General features: G+C 41.4%; 1 protein-coding gene across 1 annotated transcript; it reads left to right on the top strand.

Annotated features, from left to right (window-relative positions):
• Positions 1-16,440: 16,440 nt before the first annotated feature.
• Positions 16,441-18,699, top strand: LOC122161002 (CARD- and ANK-domain containing inflammasome adapter protein-like). The gene has a single exon (XM_042820068.1). It carries the CDS (start codon positions 16,441-16,443, stop codon positions 18,697-18,699), a length of 2,259 nt encoding a protein of 752 aa, XP_042676002.1.
• The last annotated feature ends 220 nt before the right edge of the window (positions 18,700-18,919 follow it).

Here is an 18,919-nt window from a genome sequence, read left to right as displayed (position 1 = left end):
GCTGCTGGTTCGGCAGACACAGAATTACCTGCCCAGGCCCAGCCCAGGAGGTGCTGCGGTATTCAGTGCCAGTCACACAGGTTCACAAGGAGACAGGGAGGACGTAGCACAAATCCTTTCCTATATCCCATGTCTGAGGATCGAGCCTGACATGGGGCAAAGTAAGTTTACATTACCTCCACCTCCGTCTGTTTTGTAAACAGTGTGCTGGGATGTGAGCCTGTTTCTGTCTGGTGCACTTCAGAACAGATTAAAGCCCAGCACTCCTAGTGTATTACCAGATCACTTGGTGATCAATAAGCATGACTGTACTGAAAGACATGCATGCGTTTATATGTGGTGAAATGCAAAGTTTTCATACCTACTTAACTTGAGATTAAAATTGCCTAATGCGTTGTGTGCCTTACTTCTATAAGGAAAAGTCCATTTTCTTTGAGATTTAGAAACTCTTTTTGTTGCCCCAGCTGTACTCACAAGGGAATATTTTGCAAATAACAGCATTGTGAGCATGTATTTTGTTTGGCTGTGAGTGCTGTCAGCGGATTCAGGAAGTGAAGTCAGAAAAAGGCAGGGTTTCAAACAGGGCAGGCTACACCGAAATGCCTAGGCAAAGATCCTCTAATCAGAACAACATGTTTGTGCTACAGAAATATTAATTAGAACTTGGGTCTGCACAAAAACAACCAACTCCTCACACTTCTATCCCATGAACTGAAGTGAGCTGCGAGGAGAACAGAATAATTCTAAATCCAAAGTACTTGTCACTACAGAAACAATAGTAACCATCCAACTTAGTCCAGTGGAGAAGTGTTAGATGCCAGCCAGATTTAAAGTCAGAGCATTGTAGCAGTTATTGACATAGTCCTTCATCCTTGAGTCGCTCAGTTCTCCGCAGGTCAAAAAATACTGACCTCAAAATACAGCACTTCAGTACCAGTGTGCATTCAGGCAGTGTGTCCCCACTTAATGATGGAGATGAGATGCCATAATTTCCTACAGAATTATAGGAACCCGCCAAGACGCACAGCCATCACTATTCCTATTCACTATTCACTAATAACCTGCCATCACTATTCCTCTAAACCTGTATGGAAACTAGACTGACAGTTTTGTCTCATGCAGAAGCCTAAGGAATCCATTAAGATAATTGTTTTCTGAAAAAGTAAATAAGCCTTTCAATAAAGTACATTGCTGCATATGCATTAATGATCTTATCCTCCCAACAGCAGAGGAAGCAGAGAATCTAATTTGCAGGCAGCCGGGTTAGTTGTACAGCAGGCTTACATCGCTTATCTAGCATCATGCAGCACATGCAGAGGCTGCACAGGGCAGTGTGAAGCCTGAACCAGCAGCAGAACTGGAAGGTGTGTCCAGCTGGATCAGCACAGCACTCTGCCCACTGAATAACCTGAGCCAGGCTGCAGGTTTATTAGCTGGGCAGCATTAATGAGCAGCCTGCGGAGGCGGGTGGACCGGCTCAGGCCAGAGCAAGCTTGGGCATCGTGGAGTAGTTACAGCATGGAGCGAGGTGTCCCACAGCCAGAAGTACATGGCAGAGCTGAAAAACCAGAACATTTATCTTTGATACCAAGGTGAATGCCTTCCCTGCTTTTCATCTCTTCCTTCCTATCCCCAGGACAGGTACAAAACAGCGTAGATTTACCAACAACTAGAAATTAAACCAGTTCAGGCAAAGTTTCTCTATTAAAAAAAGTTACAAACAACATAAGTGAATGCAAAATGCTGCTAATGAACAGACGGACAGTAAGGAATAATATTTGAAATTATTGTGTACACAAATCCATTATGAAACAGAATACGTCTTATTAACATCAGCTATGGGACAGGGAGAGGGAAGATGGTATTCGTGTTCCAGCTGAAGAAAAGGAAAATGTAGGTGGGTCGCATTGCGGGAAGGTGATCATTCCAGAGATGTGCTCTTGTTTCTACAAACTGCACGCACTGCCAACAGCACTGCCTGCCCCCGAGGGTGGAGGCCATCCCAATTCCACACGTACGTATTATTGCTGACATCGACATCACAATATATTCTCGGAGCAGAGCTGGTGCTTCTTACAAAGAGAACCTGTAAGAAGTCATCGCCTCAGTTACCATGATAGCCTCTGATTACTTCTGCACACCTGGGCTCTCTTTTCCAATTTCACACATTACTCTTTGCAGTACATTTTTTGTTAAGGAATGATGGCACTACATAAATCAAACTAGGTCGCTAAGTATTCCAAATACTAGAAAACAGTCGCAATGGGAAAACAGAGCTTTTTAAAAAGTTAACTGAATATTCAAAACAATGATGACTTTCTTAGCCATAGAGTAACAGCAGACACTGGGCAGGAAACTAATTAAGGAAAATGAGTGAAGAAAGTAACCTATTATTGAAGTCTTAAGGCAGAATTGAGTAGGTTCTGACCTGACGTGATTAATCCAAATCTATACAAAAATACCTCAGAACTAACTGTGGGCAAGAGCAGAGGAAGAATTAACATTTATCTTCTTTTGTCCCACAGTTATTTTGTGTTTTGAGCCTTGAATTCTCCAGGCAATTTTTATGTTAATTCCATAAACAAAAGGACCAAAAATTTGCTAGAAACTCCTCCAAACTGACCTTTCTTCTTTATTCTCTTTCAAATTTAAAAGAATTCCTATGAAATTGCAGCACAATAACACCAAAGATGTGGGAAATGAGACGCAATTCCAGCAGATGGAGCTCAAAAGCAAACAGTGCTGGAACACACTGCACGGAGGTTTGCAGCACGAGCTTTTGTGTAAATGGTGGAGCAGCCAGAAAAGACTTCAGATGAAACTTGCAATCATGCAAACCTTCTCAAATCGATGCATTTTAGCTGCTTCACTTAGTTCTTAAAGCAACCACTGCAAGTAGCAGGGAGATCCTGCATCACTGTGACCACAGAACAACCCCAGCTATTTCAGAGGACACTACGGTTCAAAACCCAGCATCTATGAGTTTTGAATTTGCATCCAGGATGCCAAACTAATGAGGATGAGGACTGTTACTGTGCTTCCTGTGTCTCAGATAAGGCATGAAAACATGAATGTCTACTGAATGTCGCTATTTAAACTCACACAGTGATGCAGGTAGCAGCCACGCTGAATAGAAGTGACTTCAGAAATGTTGAATCTCCACTAGAAGGATTAGCAGGAGGTTGAAAAGTGCAGCCTTGCACTACAGAAGTTAGAGATTACCTGGAGAAACTTCTCTAAGTTTCTGACCTCTGTGTGACCACAAATCAAAGCACTTTGGCAGCTTCTGAATGAAAAGCTCATTTTTGTTTCTGTCCAAAAGTAGTTTTGGAACTTTTAACACTAGTAAAAATTGCAAGCTGCTGCTCTCCCTGTACAAACTCTGGTTGTTTTGTTTTTACCTTGAGAAGTGAAATAAGGGAAGTTCCTCTTGAAACAAAGCCATAGCGCTTCAAAGGTATGGGTCAGGATTTATTCAGTTTAACTTCTGACAGTGAGTTTTCTAGGTAAGGAGACACCAGGAGCTCTCTTTGGACTTAACAGAGTCCAACAGTGCATACATCTTCAGAGAGTGAGCTGGGTACACGAAGTAGCAAGCTGGGAGTACCCACAACTCAGCTGTCTGGTTCTTTAACTGAAAGGCTTTCGGTCAGATAGGACAAAACCTGGGTCTGATTTACCTGATTAGAAAAAGGAGGCCTTTCCTTCTTCTGAACAGAAAAGTTCATAACCATCATGTGGTAATGATGAATGAATTTCTGTACACAAAACGCTATTCTACTGCATCACACACCAAAAGTACACCATTTTCCCCATCTGCAAACAGCAAGGTGTCCCTAAACATTAACCGTTCAAAACTCCTTACAAGAAGTAATTAACAACAAGATTCATTACAAACCCTCCGTTGGTATGTCTGGGCCTCAGTCAAGATATGATCCTTATCACACTAAATAATCACATAGAGTCTGACCCAAATACCTAAAGGGGAGAAAAGGAAATGTAATTCTCAAGGCCAAATGCATCTCTTGTTTGGATCTGCTGTCAAACAGATTGCCAGCTCTCCTTGTTTTCTGATTGAAGGAGACAATTTCTAAATATGAATATTCAAGTTATTTAACAAAGTACTTCTATCCACAAAAACAAACAAACAAAACTATACAAGGCTATACATGAAGCATAGCTGGCTTTGGTACAAGAGTTTACAGTTAGCTTGCAACAAGGTCGCTGACCACAGCAAGCCCTTGGCAAGTTAACAGCAAAGTTTCCTTCTTTAGATGACAGAAAATAAACAGAATTCAGTGGTCTTGGTCCAGTTTCCTTCTCCTTTAAGCAGAGATTTTCTAACCCATATCTTTCCAGTGCAGCCCTGCAGGAAGCAGTACATCTTTATCTAACTTCCCACCACATTGGTTCTCAAGGCTGTGAAAAATGGACCACCATTCAACTATGCAGATTCAGCTGGGCTTGTAATATTTCAGCTTGGTTAGAGACTTGTGAATTATATTTGCCACTCATGCCCTCCCCAGTGCAGCTAAGTGTGGAATATTAAGGGAAGTGCCCCTGACTGAGCTTCACCACTATGTATAGCTGTTACTTCCATGTACTTTTGCAAAAGTAAAAATAAGGTTGCCTGCTTTGGTTCTTTTCTTCCCAAGATAACGACTGACAGTTACCAAAAACTAGCCCAAATCCAAAAGATGCTGGGCAGAAATAGCAGCTCTGGAAATCAGACCACTGATCAATACTGTGAAGAAAGCATGTTTTAAAAATCATACTCTCTTCTTGTTTGAGAAACAGGGATCGCTGGCAACCTCCAAACTACCAGGGATTGAGACAGAACTCTTTAATTCATTCTTCCCAACTTCAATTATACTGCAAAAATGCCCAGGCACATCTTGCACCAGTTTTATAACTTAATTTTCATTCACGCTTTTGGTTAAACAAGCTCAACTTCCCATATGGACAAAGCTATAAAACGTGGTTTGACTTTCACAGAGAACAATTTTCCTGCACCCATTAACTTGACTTGGGAACTGAGTCCTTAGTATACCTGCTTATGAAACTGCTTTTTGTGAGATGACTAACTTTGTGCATATATATTTAAAATTATTTAAGAGGGCAGTGAGGTTATTATTCTAAGTCTTATAAATGGAATTCCTTGCACATGCTCCTGATGTTGGCTTCCATGCCTGTTTTGAATTTACTTACAAAATATATCAGCACACCCCAAACTTGTTACAAGCCATTTCCCCGGCCCCCTCTGTTCGCTGTTTTATCATTCTTACATGCAGAAATTGCTTCTGTGTTTTTCACTGCACAGGAAATGCCAGACTGGCAATATGAGAAAGGCTTGCTTTTTAGCTTAATGTCAATTGTTCTTTCTTCCACGGTTACGTGCCTGTGGGCTGGATGTGGCATCTGGGTTCATGGAATGCTCTTACTCTCAGCATGTATGGTATCTACTTGCAAAGCCAGTTACTTCTCCAATCGAACTGCAAAAGGTAACAATGACAAAATAAAATGACAAAAGGAATAACATAATGAGCTCAGGGAATGGAAGATGTAATGCAGTTACTCTTTTTCTGTTAGAAACAGCTCAATCCCTAAATCTGCTGCAAATTAAGAACATATGTATCTCAGTTTAGGAACAGTAATGCCTGGTTTTCTGTGGTCTTTCTTATGGCATTCTCTCCTGAAATTTAGTTATAAGTGTTTTGACAGGTCTGCAGTCTGATCTAAGAAGCAAAAGCTAATGTTATCCCCTTTGGGAGTGCACTGTGCAGTGCAGCCACAGAACTGCAAGCCTGCCAACCTGTGAGAAGCATAGCATTGCTGTCCTTGTCCTTTAGGAGAGTCTAACTTCTGTAATAGCAGTATGATCAAAGGGCACTCAGATGAAATAAAACTCCTTGTCCTGTACCACTGTGTAGAAACAGGAACAACCAAGATCAAGCAATTAACACTCAAAAATAGAAGCAAATTCCTCACTGTTTCTAAGGTTGAGCTGATATAATGTCAGACAATATCACTGCAAGAGGAGAAAGCAGAAGGTCTCCATGTAGCCGTAAAAATGGTCACAACACAACACAACAAAAAATGAGAGTTTATAGTGCTGAAACCCCCAAATATATTAAAGGCTGTTTAAATCAATGAGAAGAGTCAGAACAGAAGTAAACTCTCTGAGTACTTTAATACCTTCTCATTTCTTTGTCAGTCATCAGTATTTGCCTACTCTAAAGCCTATAAATGATTATATACTCAAATATATTTTGATTCATTAATTAAAATAAATTAAGCCATGTTTAAACATTGCTATACTTTGATCTAAAACTGGAGAACTATGAAAGTCTTCTCAGCACTACAAAAAACCTGATTCTTTCAGTTCATTTGCCTAATATATGTTTGCCATGCCCAAAGTCACGAGCCTCATCCTAATCTTGAACGCCGGCATTATTTGATACTTCAGAGAGGAATCCCAGAGCGTGAAGCCTGGATTCTTAATTGAAGCCAGCTGTTACACAATAACTCAACATGTGTGGGATTTTCCCACTCAGTGAAAATGAAAACTGGAAGGTTTGTTGTTTTTTGTTTTTTTTTGGGGGGGGGTTGTTGTTTTTTTTCTTCTTCTAAGTGAAGGCACAGAAACGATCACATTTGGATCCCTCAGTAATGTGAAGATGATGCCATGCAACATAGCTGCATTTGTTATTTCATGCCTTGTCCATGTTATGGCTTAGCTTACAAAGGGATGCTGCCTTTTCTAGCTTTCCATCTCACTGAACTATACACTTTGCTTGAAGCTGACAGTGTGCAAGTCAATGTTTGTCCTTCCAGCATCACGGTGAAACCCTGTTCCTTAATCTGCAAGATGTGCTGGTACTGAAGCTCTGATCCAGGGGCAGAGGGCTGTGGAAGGTAAAGGGTTAAGCAGCAGACTGCCCCAGCAGAGCTGCTTGGCTTACTGGGCTTCTGTGAAAACAAACCTTGCACCAAACATTTTTAAATACTTCTACTGCATATAATATCTTATGTCATATATTGGTACGATAACAAGCTATATGTGGGCAATTATGAGGAAATTGTACATCCTGCTATTAGAAGCAGGTTCCCTGATATCCAATAGAATATTCTAAAGCATATTTATTTCCTTCTGAATACCATGCACTGAAGGGCGTTGGGGGTGGGAGAGGTGTATACACATATTTACACATCTACCAAATCCTACCAACACATTATTAAAACACAAAACAAAAAACAGCACTGAAATATATAGATTTCCAATACTATTTTGATCACCAAAAGACAGGAAATGGGCTCCAGAAGAAAAGCTCTGTTCTACCAGATGGTAGATAAAGGGTTAAAACAAGCACTTAAAAGTAACAGAAAGTTTTCCTGTAAGCTCCTTCTATGGTGTGATCCAGGGGAAGGTCCAACTTAAGTGCTGGATGTTCATACAGGATTTCCTATGACTAATGCTGTCAGCATTCAAAACTTTTAATTTAAAATGTGGGCGTTCTACACAGATAGGAAATTTACCATTTACAATTTCTTATTTGAAAATGAATGAAAACGACTCTGATTTTCAGATTCATTCTCTGTACGTGGAATGGCAGCAGAAGAAAAGGAAGTCACTAAGTGGCATATGCTGGGACTGCCTGCCAAGCGTTTACACAAGTCCTTTCTATCTGGATGGGATCCACAGGAAGCTTGTACAGGAAGGACTTTTCCTTCCTTATTTTTGAAAAGCTTTGTTGGATGGAAATTATGCCAGTGAGTAACAGAGGGGAAGGGGGGAGCAGACAACTATTCTGATGGGTTCGGTGCCAATCCTTGCAAAACTGAAAGTCATACTGATGTAGCAGCAATGCAACCTGTTGGAAAAAACACAGCTCCCAATTCAACACTCCTCCATTTGCCAGTATTTCTAGCAAATAGACTTTGTATATAGTCCTCAGAAAGCTTGCTCTGCATTCTCTTGTAAGATCTCATAACAAGATCTCATAATCTCATAACTCTCAGATAAGTTTAAAACAGGGGTATTTTATTGAATTAAACATGAAATGAATACAGTTTGAGCTGTCACAACAATATCCCTTCCTTCATTTCTTAATGTCACACTGATCCTATTTTCACAGTGCTGTATTAACACTTAGTTGAAATGAAGCTTTCCCTGCTCTTATGACACAAGGGAAAAATAAGGTTGATTATTCAGCTCTTCTCTTACTGTAGCTACTTCACTGTGCAAGAACTTCCTAGAAATCACTTTATGTTCCTTAATCTGAGTCTTTTAAAATCCCTGGGGATTTTACTGTTCTTTGCATATTATGGTATACACATATTGAGCCAAAGACTTTGCTTCACTGGGAACCATGACAGCAGAAAACAGACCTACAGGTAGGCAATGGCTCCAGATAGCACTTCAGCAACAGCTATGTCAGCTGGCAGGAGTCCCAGCTTTATCCCTGAGAGTCCTGTAAACCTAGAATGGCTATTTAGGTAAGGGAATAAGAACAAACAAACAAGCAAACAAAACCCCTTTCTCAGATAGGAAGCACTTCTACTGCACAGTAAAGGAGGCAGAATTGTAACTAGGTGGATTTGATGACAGAAGAAAAATGGTTGAAGAGGAGTCTTTAGAAAGGTTTAATATAGTGTTCAAAGGAATAAGAGGCAAGTAGCACAGGGGACAATGGAAAACAACAGAAGCATTAGAAAGAATGATTGAAGACTAAGCAGCTCTTGCAGAAGCTTTTGGTAGAGGTGTGCAATTTTCTCCAGCTGGACATTAGAACTAAACATTAAGAGCATGAAAGCTGTTATTAAAAAAACAAAGAAGGATGCTGGCATAATGAGTCAAGCTTATGCTTTGTCCACACAGTAGCTCTGGCACAGGTAACAACCATCATCTGCTGTGAAAAAAAAAGTATTCCTAGAGGAAAGACAATCCATGCTGATATGATTCTGTTGCTCTTGTGACCAAAGGAAACCTATTGGTACAGCAAACATTTCTGTGCTCACAGCAAGCGCTACAGGAATAAGGAATAAGAAGCAGTTTAAGGAATGAGAAGAGAGAGGTCTGAAATGAAAGCTCTGGTTCAGATGAGAGTGTGTTTGATTTGCAAAACGATGGAAACTGAGGGGGCAGCTGGGTCATGCCTTTCCCCTGCTGGATGAATCACTCTTTGAATGGAAATTTGAGTAGGAAGACATAATGGCTTGGGAACAAAGAGCGCTGCCAGAATATCACAGGTGCAGCTGCACAGAGAAGGATGTTTTGGGATATGCCAAGGGAAGCAAACGCCATGAATCTGGAGGAGTTGTCAGGCTTTTGTGATTTAGGGAGCTACCCAAATCAGCACAAGTGTTTCTCATGGAAGCAGACAGGAGGAAGGCCGAGGTCCTGATTCAGTGCAGCAATCAGACCCTTCATGTTTAAGCATAGTACTGCATTCAAAAAGAGAGGAACTGCTCGTGTTTTACCAAGGCTCTTAGAACTCAAACTTACCCTCTGCTCAAGCACCTCTCCGCATTTAAATACAGACTTACACATTTTCTGAACTGGAGCTAAGAATACAGATGCTGGCACACAAGGAGACACAGCCAGGCTGATATCAACTTACTATTTCTCTAAATATAGAATTCTGGATCCAAAAAAGTATCAAAGACAAGAGAGTGACCTAGAGGATTCACAATGAATAACTCGGGGATCAGGGAATATAGGAACCATTTTCAAGGTTAACAGGAAAAGAGACAAGAATCAAAGCTAGAATATTAAGTTCTTTGAGTTCTTTACTATGAGAGCGGTGAGGTGCTGGAACAGCTGCCCAGAGAGGCTGTGGATGCTCTGTCCATCCCTGGAGGTGTTCAAGGCCAGGTTGGATGGGGCCCTGCACAGCCTGGGCTGGTATTAAATGCGGAGGTTGATGGCCCTGCGTGTGGCAGGGGGTTGGAAATTCATGATCCTTGAGGTCCCTTCCAACCCAGGCCATTCTGTGATTCTGTGATAAGTTAAAAAAATGAAAATCAAGGAGGACTAAGATGACAACTGTAGAAGAAGGAAGAGATGCAGAGAAGCTTCTCCAGGTCCAGGTGTTCTAGCTGCCTTCAAGCAACTTGAAGGGGGAACGGCTGAGCCCCCAGTCCCTACTATCTGCTCTCAGCAGTAGCTTTTTCCTACTGGTGGTGTTACTGGAACCTCCAACTTACCCCCACTAACTCAGAAAATTGTTGTCAACAGAAAATGCTCTGCCTTTTTTACAGAGTAATTACGAATTCATTCTTCTTAACAGAATAAGAGAAGCTTGGGGTGGTTTTCCACACCTAATTCAGAAGTTTTCTATTTCTTTACATTCAGGAAAAACAACAACCGTGGAACTAAAATAAATGGACTTGAAAATTCTGTTGACATAACAAACACAATTTATATACATAAATGGATTCCTCAGAGAGAGTAAAATTTCAGTGTGTGCATAGGTAGACTTCATTGGCAAGACATTGTTTAGGTGCACGTCTGTGCTGTCTGATGCCTGACATCTAACTGTAATAACTTAATAAATAACAGCAATTAAAACTGCTTTATGATGTAGCAAAACATCATTTCCTTTCAAAGTCACATTAGTCTCCATTAATCTCTGCAGCACTCTCTCTGCAGCACTTTCTAATGGGTACAAGCAATATTCTGCTTGCATACAGCTGCCTGCTGTGGGAGATCTGGTGGCACTGCCATAGGCACCTTCTGGGAGCAGCCCCATGCCTATGGGGGGCAGCTGAAGAACTTCCACAGAGCATTTCCTTCTGTAAGATTTCACTGACTAAGTGTGCGTTCCCAACCCAAAACCACAAAGGCCTGTTTAAAAATGTAAAAAAATCTGCCTGTTAAGAAAAAAGCAGAAAAGAAAGCCAGTTTGCTGATCCTTGAAGATGCCTCAGCATTTAGTAACAGTGCTTTTACATCGTGTGCATTTAGCGTTAGTGATTTGAGTAACAACTTTCCATAAAAGCTAACAGAGTTAGTTTCTAAATTTAAATTAAGATTGTGACAGTAAAGATTTCTGCAGAATAAGTACATATAGAAGCACACTGCCCATGATAGTCAACAGAAAAAAAATGATCCTTTTTCTTTTTTGATCTTTGCATGATGTAAATTTCATCGTGTCATCAGTAACAATTTTCCTGTTTGTTTCAGAGCAATTTTAATTCTCCTTATTACATTTCAAAACAAGCATGCTGCTTTCCCTTAGCTCTGTGAAGCTGAAGTAGAAAGCTTTCTTCCTTCTACCTCCCCTGTGCAGCTTCTTGGAAAAACACCTGGCAAGGAATTCCATGGAAAGTTATGGAAAAACACCTTTGAATCTGATTATTCAAAACTAAACTGTAAAAAAAGCCTTCAAGGTTACTTGGTCACTCTTCTGAAAGTTTACTAATTCACACTGGACAAGAAAACCAATCCTAGTCCTCACTTTGGATGATTCATGCCTACGAAGCCTTGTATCCACAGTTCAATCCGGATCCACAGTCAGTCCTATCAGCATGTAAGGCCACCAGAGGCACAATACTGATGTGTGCTGCTCTCTTAGAGTTGCCCCAGGACTGGAACTGCAGAAAAGAATACGTTCATCTTTGGAAAAAGAACATTTTGTATTGTAGAGATGCAGCACTTTACACGATCTTTCTGTGTTTACACTTGAGGAAAGTGTTAGGATAACATTTGTGCCTTGTATTGGAAATAAAGTATCTACATTATTATACCTGCTGCTGTATTGTTATTTAGTACCTCAGAGGCATCCATGACTATTGGACAAGGCAGGGGAGCAGTGCTGCTTGCAAGGCAGCTCTTTAGAGACAGGACCTGGCACAGGGGACTCTGCAGGAGCAGCTATGGCAGGCAGTGTGTGAGCTGCACAGGAGATAAGAGGGGAGCCCAGTGTGCCAGGCTGAGGTGCAAAACACGAGGCTGGACGGATCAGCTTTCCCCCCCCTCCAGGAGGCCTCAGCTGGCATGCATGTTCTCTGTGTGCCACTCCAAGGGTGGCACTGCCCTATGGAATACTTCTTTAAATCCCTGCCAGCATAGAGACGTCCCAGCACCAGGAAGGCCCCACATCTCCTGGTCCACTCTTGACAGAAACCTGACTTAACACAAACAAGATTGCTCAGTGCCAGAGCTTCCCTTCGGACTTCTCTAACTCACTGCAGTTACTCTTTATGCAAAACTAAGAGCTAAGCTTTGTCTCTCTTGCAGACATTCTGACTAGTCAACTTCTCTACCAGTGTTATAATAAGTCAAGTGCATTCTAATCATCACCACAAACACTTCGAGCACTGCTGCTTCTCTGTCTGACTATGCCTAAATATAGTTCAACCTCAACCAGCCAGGTCACTTAGATTTCTGATTATCCAAAACAAAGCATGATTCCTGAGCTCTGTTTAATAGTGATGATGCCTTGATTACCCTGATATATTTCCTATTCCTCACGGTGTTCAGATAACGATGTTGGCTTTACTTTCTCTTGGAAATGGGTTATTCTACAGCAAAGATATGTTCCTAATAAGCAGTTGGCATTACTGCAAACAACTGTCTTAAATGAAATCGAACTCCACATTGGGAAATATAAAAATATTGCAGTGAGCAAAACTGTGATATTAATGTTTGGCTTTCCATCCATTTTATCAAGAAAATGCCCTGGGGAATACAAGCAGTTACTGGCAGTCGCTGGGTTTCAGCAGAAGGCAGTGAGTGCGGCGCAAGGCTCCAGTGCTGGCTGGAGAAAGGCTGACCTCTGCAGGATCCTCGGGCCCAGAGAGCTGCATCCCGGACGGCAGTCAAACAATGTGCAAGGTGTACTTTTGGCTGCTTTCATCTTTGAGAAATTAAAATAAAGAAAATTAAATGTGTGCTTGATGATGACATAGCAATATAAAATAAGCTCGAAAACACAGGCACGTGTTAATTTAAGAAATAAACGTTCATCTTTGAGAAGTCAGAAAACAATACTTCAAAGGAGCAAAACTTCAAAGCCCTCTGTAACTTCAAAGCACTGCACCACCGTTAATGAACACACAGGACATGTCTGTGAGGGAGAAAAAAATTTCCTATTTTAATGCTTGTGTAAACAGGGAGCAGAGATGAAGTGATTTGCCCAAGGACACGTGTAAGCAGCAAAGCTGGGACTCCAGGTATGAACGAAGTGGCTCGAGCTGCGTTCCTCAGAGCAGCCACAGCAGGGTTCAAGCAGGCATTTGATGGTCCCCCATGGAAACCCACTCAGCAGACATAACTGCAGATCCTTCCTATCAGTAGCATCACCTGCCCTTTTTCAGGCCTGCTCTAAACAATCACATTGTTCTCAGCTGGCATCCTCCTACAAAGTCATTGCTAAGTATGCACAGATCTATATAAATGATGTCTTTTCTGTCTAACCATATATTCAGAGAGCATTATTTCTGCATTTAATGATGATGCTTAAATGAGAGCTTAAATGTGTTATTCAGGACTTCTGTCATGACAGCCTGCTCTCTGCAGGGATCTCAACAGCACATGATCAAAACACAACCAGCACACCTACAGCACAGAGCTTTCCCAGTGACTGGGGAATCAGAGCCTGCATCAGTACCAATCTGAGTTTTACTGCACGTCCTTCTGGAGTAAAACAAAGTTTCCTTGATGCATGTATGCTCATCTGCTATGCCCCAATGTCTCTGAACACAAAGACCCTAAAAAGTGCTCTATTACAAAGAAGACAGAAGCAAAGACCATCATTTTCTTTTGTTTTTAGAATAACATAATAATGGATGCCCTTGGATTTGCAGAGCTGAAGATGCCAGCAGAAAGAAAACCAACACAAGAAGTACTTTGCAAGGAAAAAACAAACCTCCTCATGCCTCTCAGACATCAAATAAGGGTAAAAGTTAATAGAGAATGCCAAAGGTTTGGCTTAGTAATAAGAAATTTTGCCATTCAGACTTCTAATGAAGAGCTTCCTGGAAGTCCTGCACATATATGGTCTCATGCACTTAATTAAAGGAACACAGATATGGAACCTTAATATATTTCCTTTCCCTAAAACATTTATATGCCAAATAAGTAGAGTAAATAAGTTTTGAAGATATCAACAAAAAGCATACTTCAAACAGCCAGTTATTAATCTCTTATTCATCTATACAACAAGCTTCCAAAACTTCCTTGATGAATGCAATTCCTATTTTAACAGAGAATTTCCTCATGTCACCTCCACACAAAGAGCTTTTAAAAATATATCCAGAATTACGATTTGCAGACTAAGATTTGCACAGTAACTGGCCAAGTAATTGGCTGCATACTATTCTCTAAAAGCCCAGTTTCACACTGGCTCTAAACAGCCACTGCACACACAGGGCTCCGCTGTCCCCCCCCACGGCCGGTTAGGGGCACTGCACCTTTAATGCCTGCTGGTTTATTAGCACAGTTCCTGCACATTAGGAAATTGCTGCCATACCAACAGATTCTTTAGGAATATCACAGTTGATGGCTTTAATTTTTTTCACGAGTTCCACACTTTCTGTGTGGGCCAGCTGTATTCATGACACTGCTTAGCACTCGCCATTCTCCATGGATAGAACTCAAAACTGTGAGTGCAATCAAGCATTGCTTCCTCTATTTTGCATTGGAACAATAACAATGAAGACATAACAACCCAATCTGAGCAAACTTTAAGTAAGGCCTATTACTTTACTCAAGAGATGGATATATCTGAAGTACTTTGATGAGTCAGACCTGAAGACTAAATAATTTGCAGCTCATAGACTGGGTCATGAGCAGATATAGGAACAGTTGGACCTCCTGACAACAAACTTTTCCATGTTGTGTGTTAACAATGATTAACTAAACGACAGAAGTTTACCCATCCTTGGGGCAGTGCCCCTCTTTGCATTTCAGAGGAGTTACTGGGCTTTTAAATTGGCTGTCCAATTTGCTGACTCTGTAACTGGCTGGCTTTCAAAACTTATACTAGAAGTCTTGCCTTTCCTGGCTATTTCTTCAATAAATCTTTCTTGTAAAAAGAAAAAAAAAAGAAGTTTTGCAATCTAGCTTATAAAATAGAATAAGTTTTGCAATGCAAGCTTATAAAGTCAACTCATAAAAAATTAGAAATCTCATCAGTCACACTATGCCTACTGTTAAAGAAAATACAAGCAAAGGTAGCAGCATGCAATGGAAAAGGCAGTGAAAAAGACCCAGATGGCAAAATGTCCGATTTGCTTAAATAAGGTGAAGCTGTCAGCATATTTTCCTGGGATGGTTTGGGTTGGAGGGACCTTAAAAAGCACCAAACCCAACCACTCAGCTCTAGCTCTTACAGAACTGCCATCTCAATTTCTCTCAATTGCATTCCAAATACGTAGATGGTTATTATTATATTTCCTCCTCTCTGTGAGGAATTTTGTGACCAGTAAGTTAAATGAATTTCAGCTCGATTCAAAGGTCCCACACTCACACTGAAGACTACACATACAGATTTGAAGTCTCATTTAATTATACTTTAAAAGTTTTGTACACACCTTGATCCACCTCATGGAATAGAATTAGGCTCCAGACAGACAGCAGACACAAGAATGACAGCCTTAAAGTTAAATACAGCTCACAGACCAAAGTTGTAACTCATCCTGGAAAGCCTGGAACACTTTTTACAATCAGCTGCTCTGTACAGTTCATTTTTATCTGGATCTTTGTGGTTTTATTTCATTACACGACAGAGATTTCACCTACAGTGCAGGCAAAGGGTACTCCTTCATTTAACACTGTGCAAGTATGCAAACACAGCAACAGTAACCATGCTGTCCATTTTCTCTTGTCAGGTCTAAAAGCCTGGACAACTGGGAACCACAAAGAACAGCGTGGCCCAAAGGAACCTGATAACCAATATCTGCTATTCAAATATCAGCTTCACAAAAGCATTTTTTCCCTCCCTAACTTTGCATTAAAAAGTCTGGAAGAAGTCTTCCAAATGGAAGATCCTTACATATCACAGGTTTTTGTTTTGTTATTGAGCCTCACGTGTTGCTAAGGAAGAACAGAGAAAATCAAGGGACTTCTTTCAGAACTAAAGGTGAGTTTTGATTCCTTTCTCATTCTTTAAAGATGTATTATTGAACTACAGTGATTGCTGGTTCAGAGTTCTATCAAAAAGATTCACAGAATGGCTCGGGTTGGAAGGGACCTCAAGGATCGTGAAGCTCCAACCCCCCCACCGCAGGCAGGGCCACCAACCTCCCCATTTAATACCAGCCCAGGCTGTGCAGGGCCCCATCCCACCTGGCCTTGAACACCTCCAGGGACGGGGCACCTCTCTGGGCAGCTGTTCAGCACCTCACAGGCAGTGATGTGACCCCACTTTGATACTTTGTATTTCACTTCTGATGTTAAACAATAGTTTGGTTCTCTTCTTCCTTATCAAGGTGAGCATGCATTCCACCAGCCTATTTACCAATCCATATGCAATAGAAGTCCTAAGAACTAAAAGAGAAGAGCTAATAGAAGGCATTAATGACCCTGACCACCTTCTGAGCTGCCTCATAGACAATGGCATTTTTTCTCCAGAAAAAAGGATGGTCATGAGTTTCTACAGGACACGAACAGAAAAGAACTCTCGAGTTTTAGACATCCTAGTTTCTCAAGGTGAAAGAGCCTGCAGGCTCTTTTTCTATCCATGTTTAAAGCAAGTGGAGCCAAAACTTTATAACAAGATGAGAAAATATGTCAGTGAAGTAAACGAAAGCATCAGAGATGCCAGAAGACAACTGATAGGATACTTACTTGAAAGGGACAAAGTTTGGTTTGAAAAGAGCTGTGAACAGTACCAACAAGAAGGAGAGAGTCCTCAAAGAAAAAGTCACAAAGGGGCTACTAAGAAGAAAGGAAAAGAAACTCAGCTTTCAGGAGCAGCAAAACCTAGAAAACGTCATTCTGATATTGGCATCTTTGATGCAGCTGCCAACGGTTGTATTTCAGAGTTAGAGAAAACACTGAAAGATAATGATATTAATGCACTAAACTCTTCAAATGAAACCCTTCTGCACGTTGCAGCCTCTCAGGGGCACCTAAGCGTAATGGAATATTTGATCAGCAAAGGTGCTCAGCTAGATGTGATGGACCAGAAAGGGAGAACACCTCTGCACAGGGCTGCTGAGAAAGGCCATGGTGATGCAGCCAAAGTGCTTCTCCGCTGCGGTGCTCACATGTACAGTTTGGATAAAGAAGGCAAGGCACCACTTCACCTGGCTGCACAGAATGACCACAGTCACATAGTGAAGATGTTCCTGAGAGAAGAAGCAAGAAGCAGTGGGAACCGACATCACTTTTTGCACATGGCAGCTCTTAAGGATGAAAGCAGTCTGGCAAAAATGCTTTTAAAGTGTGGTGCCTCCACTGATGGGAAGGATGAGAGAGGACAGACAGCTCTCAGTTATGCTGTTTCTCAGGGCTTTGAAAACACTGCAAAAGCACTGCTGGAAGCTGGAGCCAGTGTTGATTCCAGTGTGGCCGAAAGAGCCTTCGACAGCAGCCACCCATCCATCTTCAAAACACTGCTAGAATATTCTAAAGATTTGCCATCGGACATAATGGAGTCGGCTCTTTTTAAAGCTGTACAGAAAAATTTGCACGGTATTGTAGCAGCTTTAGCTGACAGAGGTACAGATGTAAATGCCTACAATGAAACGCAGTACACTCCTTTACTCCTGGCGTGTGAGACGGGCAAGGCTGAATGTGCAGAAGTTCTAATCGAAAAGGGAGCAAATTTGGGAATAAAAACCCCTGCTTCAGACACAGCTTTGCACCTGGCAGTTCGGGCTGGGGCTGCCTCCATCACCAACCTGCTCCTGCACAAAGGGATGGAAGCCAATGTGACCAATCAGACTGATGAAACCCCACTCCATACTGCTGCACTGCACAACCATGGAGCATTGGTCGGCCCGTTAGTCAGCGCAGGGGCCAAAATTAATGCTGTCACTAAAGAGTTTGTTACTCCCTTGCATATTGCAAGTCAAAGAGGCAATGCTGATGTTGCCAAACAGCTGTTGCACCACAAAGCCAATGTTAATGCGAAAGATAAGCAGTCAAAATCACCTTTACATTTTGCTTGTGAAAGGGGAGATAAAACAATGGTGGAGATGCTTCTGAATGCTAATGCTGACCCCAAGGCACAAGACAAGGAGAAAAAAACACCTCTGCATGCTGCAGCTCTGCGAGGCCATCTCAGTATTGTTCAAGTTCTGCTAGCTAGAAAAGGAAGACTTGGAGATAAGGACATGGATGGATGTACTCCCCTGCACTATGCAGCCATCAGAGGAGACACAGAAGTTGTAAAAATTCTTTTGACATCAACGAAAAATAAGAATATTGATGATAGAAACATTTGGAGAAAGACTGCGTTGCATATTGCAGCAGAATATGGGCACAGTGACTTGATATACTTATTGCTGAGTTATGGAGCAGCCATTAACGCCTTAGACAGCAATAAGGATACCCCATTGCACTGTGCTTGCAAGGTTGGTCACTTAAATGCTGTAAATTCCCTCATAAACTGGTCAGAAGGAGAAAAAGCCAATTTGCTAGCAGCTAATAGCCTCAAAAAGACCCCATTGCAAGTAGCAGAATGTAACAAAACAAAGAATCAGGTTCACATTGTCACCCTCCTGAAAAAGAAAATGTTGATGGTGTAATAAATACGTAAAGCAAACATTTCTAAATGTAAAGGCAGCATTATTCTTTAATATAATTTGGATGGTGCTGGGGCTCTGTGTGATTGAGAACAGGCAAATTAAGTCAGTAATCAGTGGGGACCATGGAAAACAGGATCTTAAACGTACCATTAAACTTTGGAGCATTGATTACACATCTGCTTTTTCCCATGAACCTCATACTTGGGATCTAAAAAGTGGC

This window comes from Centrocercus urophasianus, unplaced genomic scaffold (genome assembly GCF_019232065.1).
Source record: "Centrocercus urophasianus isolate 14NV4802_14NV808 unplaced genomic scaffold, USGS_Curo_1.0 seq_18, whole genome shotgun sequence".
NCBI lineage: Eukaryota > Metazoa > Chordata > Aves > Galliformes > Phasianidae > Centrocercus > Centrocercus urophasianus.
This window is presented reverse-complemented; position numbering and strand designations above follow the sequence as displayed.

Coding starts and splice junctions, on each gene's coding strand:
- LOC122161002 (XM_042820068.1), top strand. CDS start 16,441: ATGCATTCCACCAGCCTATTTACCAATCCATATGCAATAGAAGTCCTA.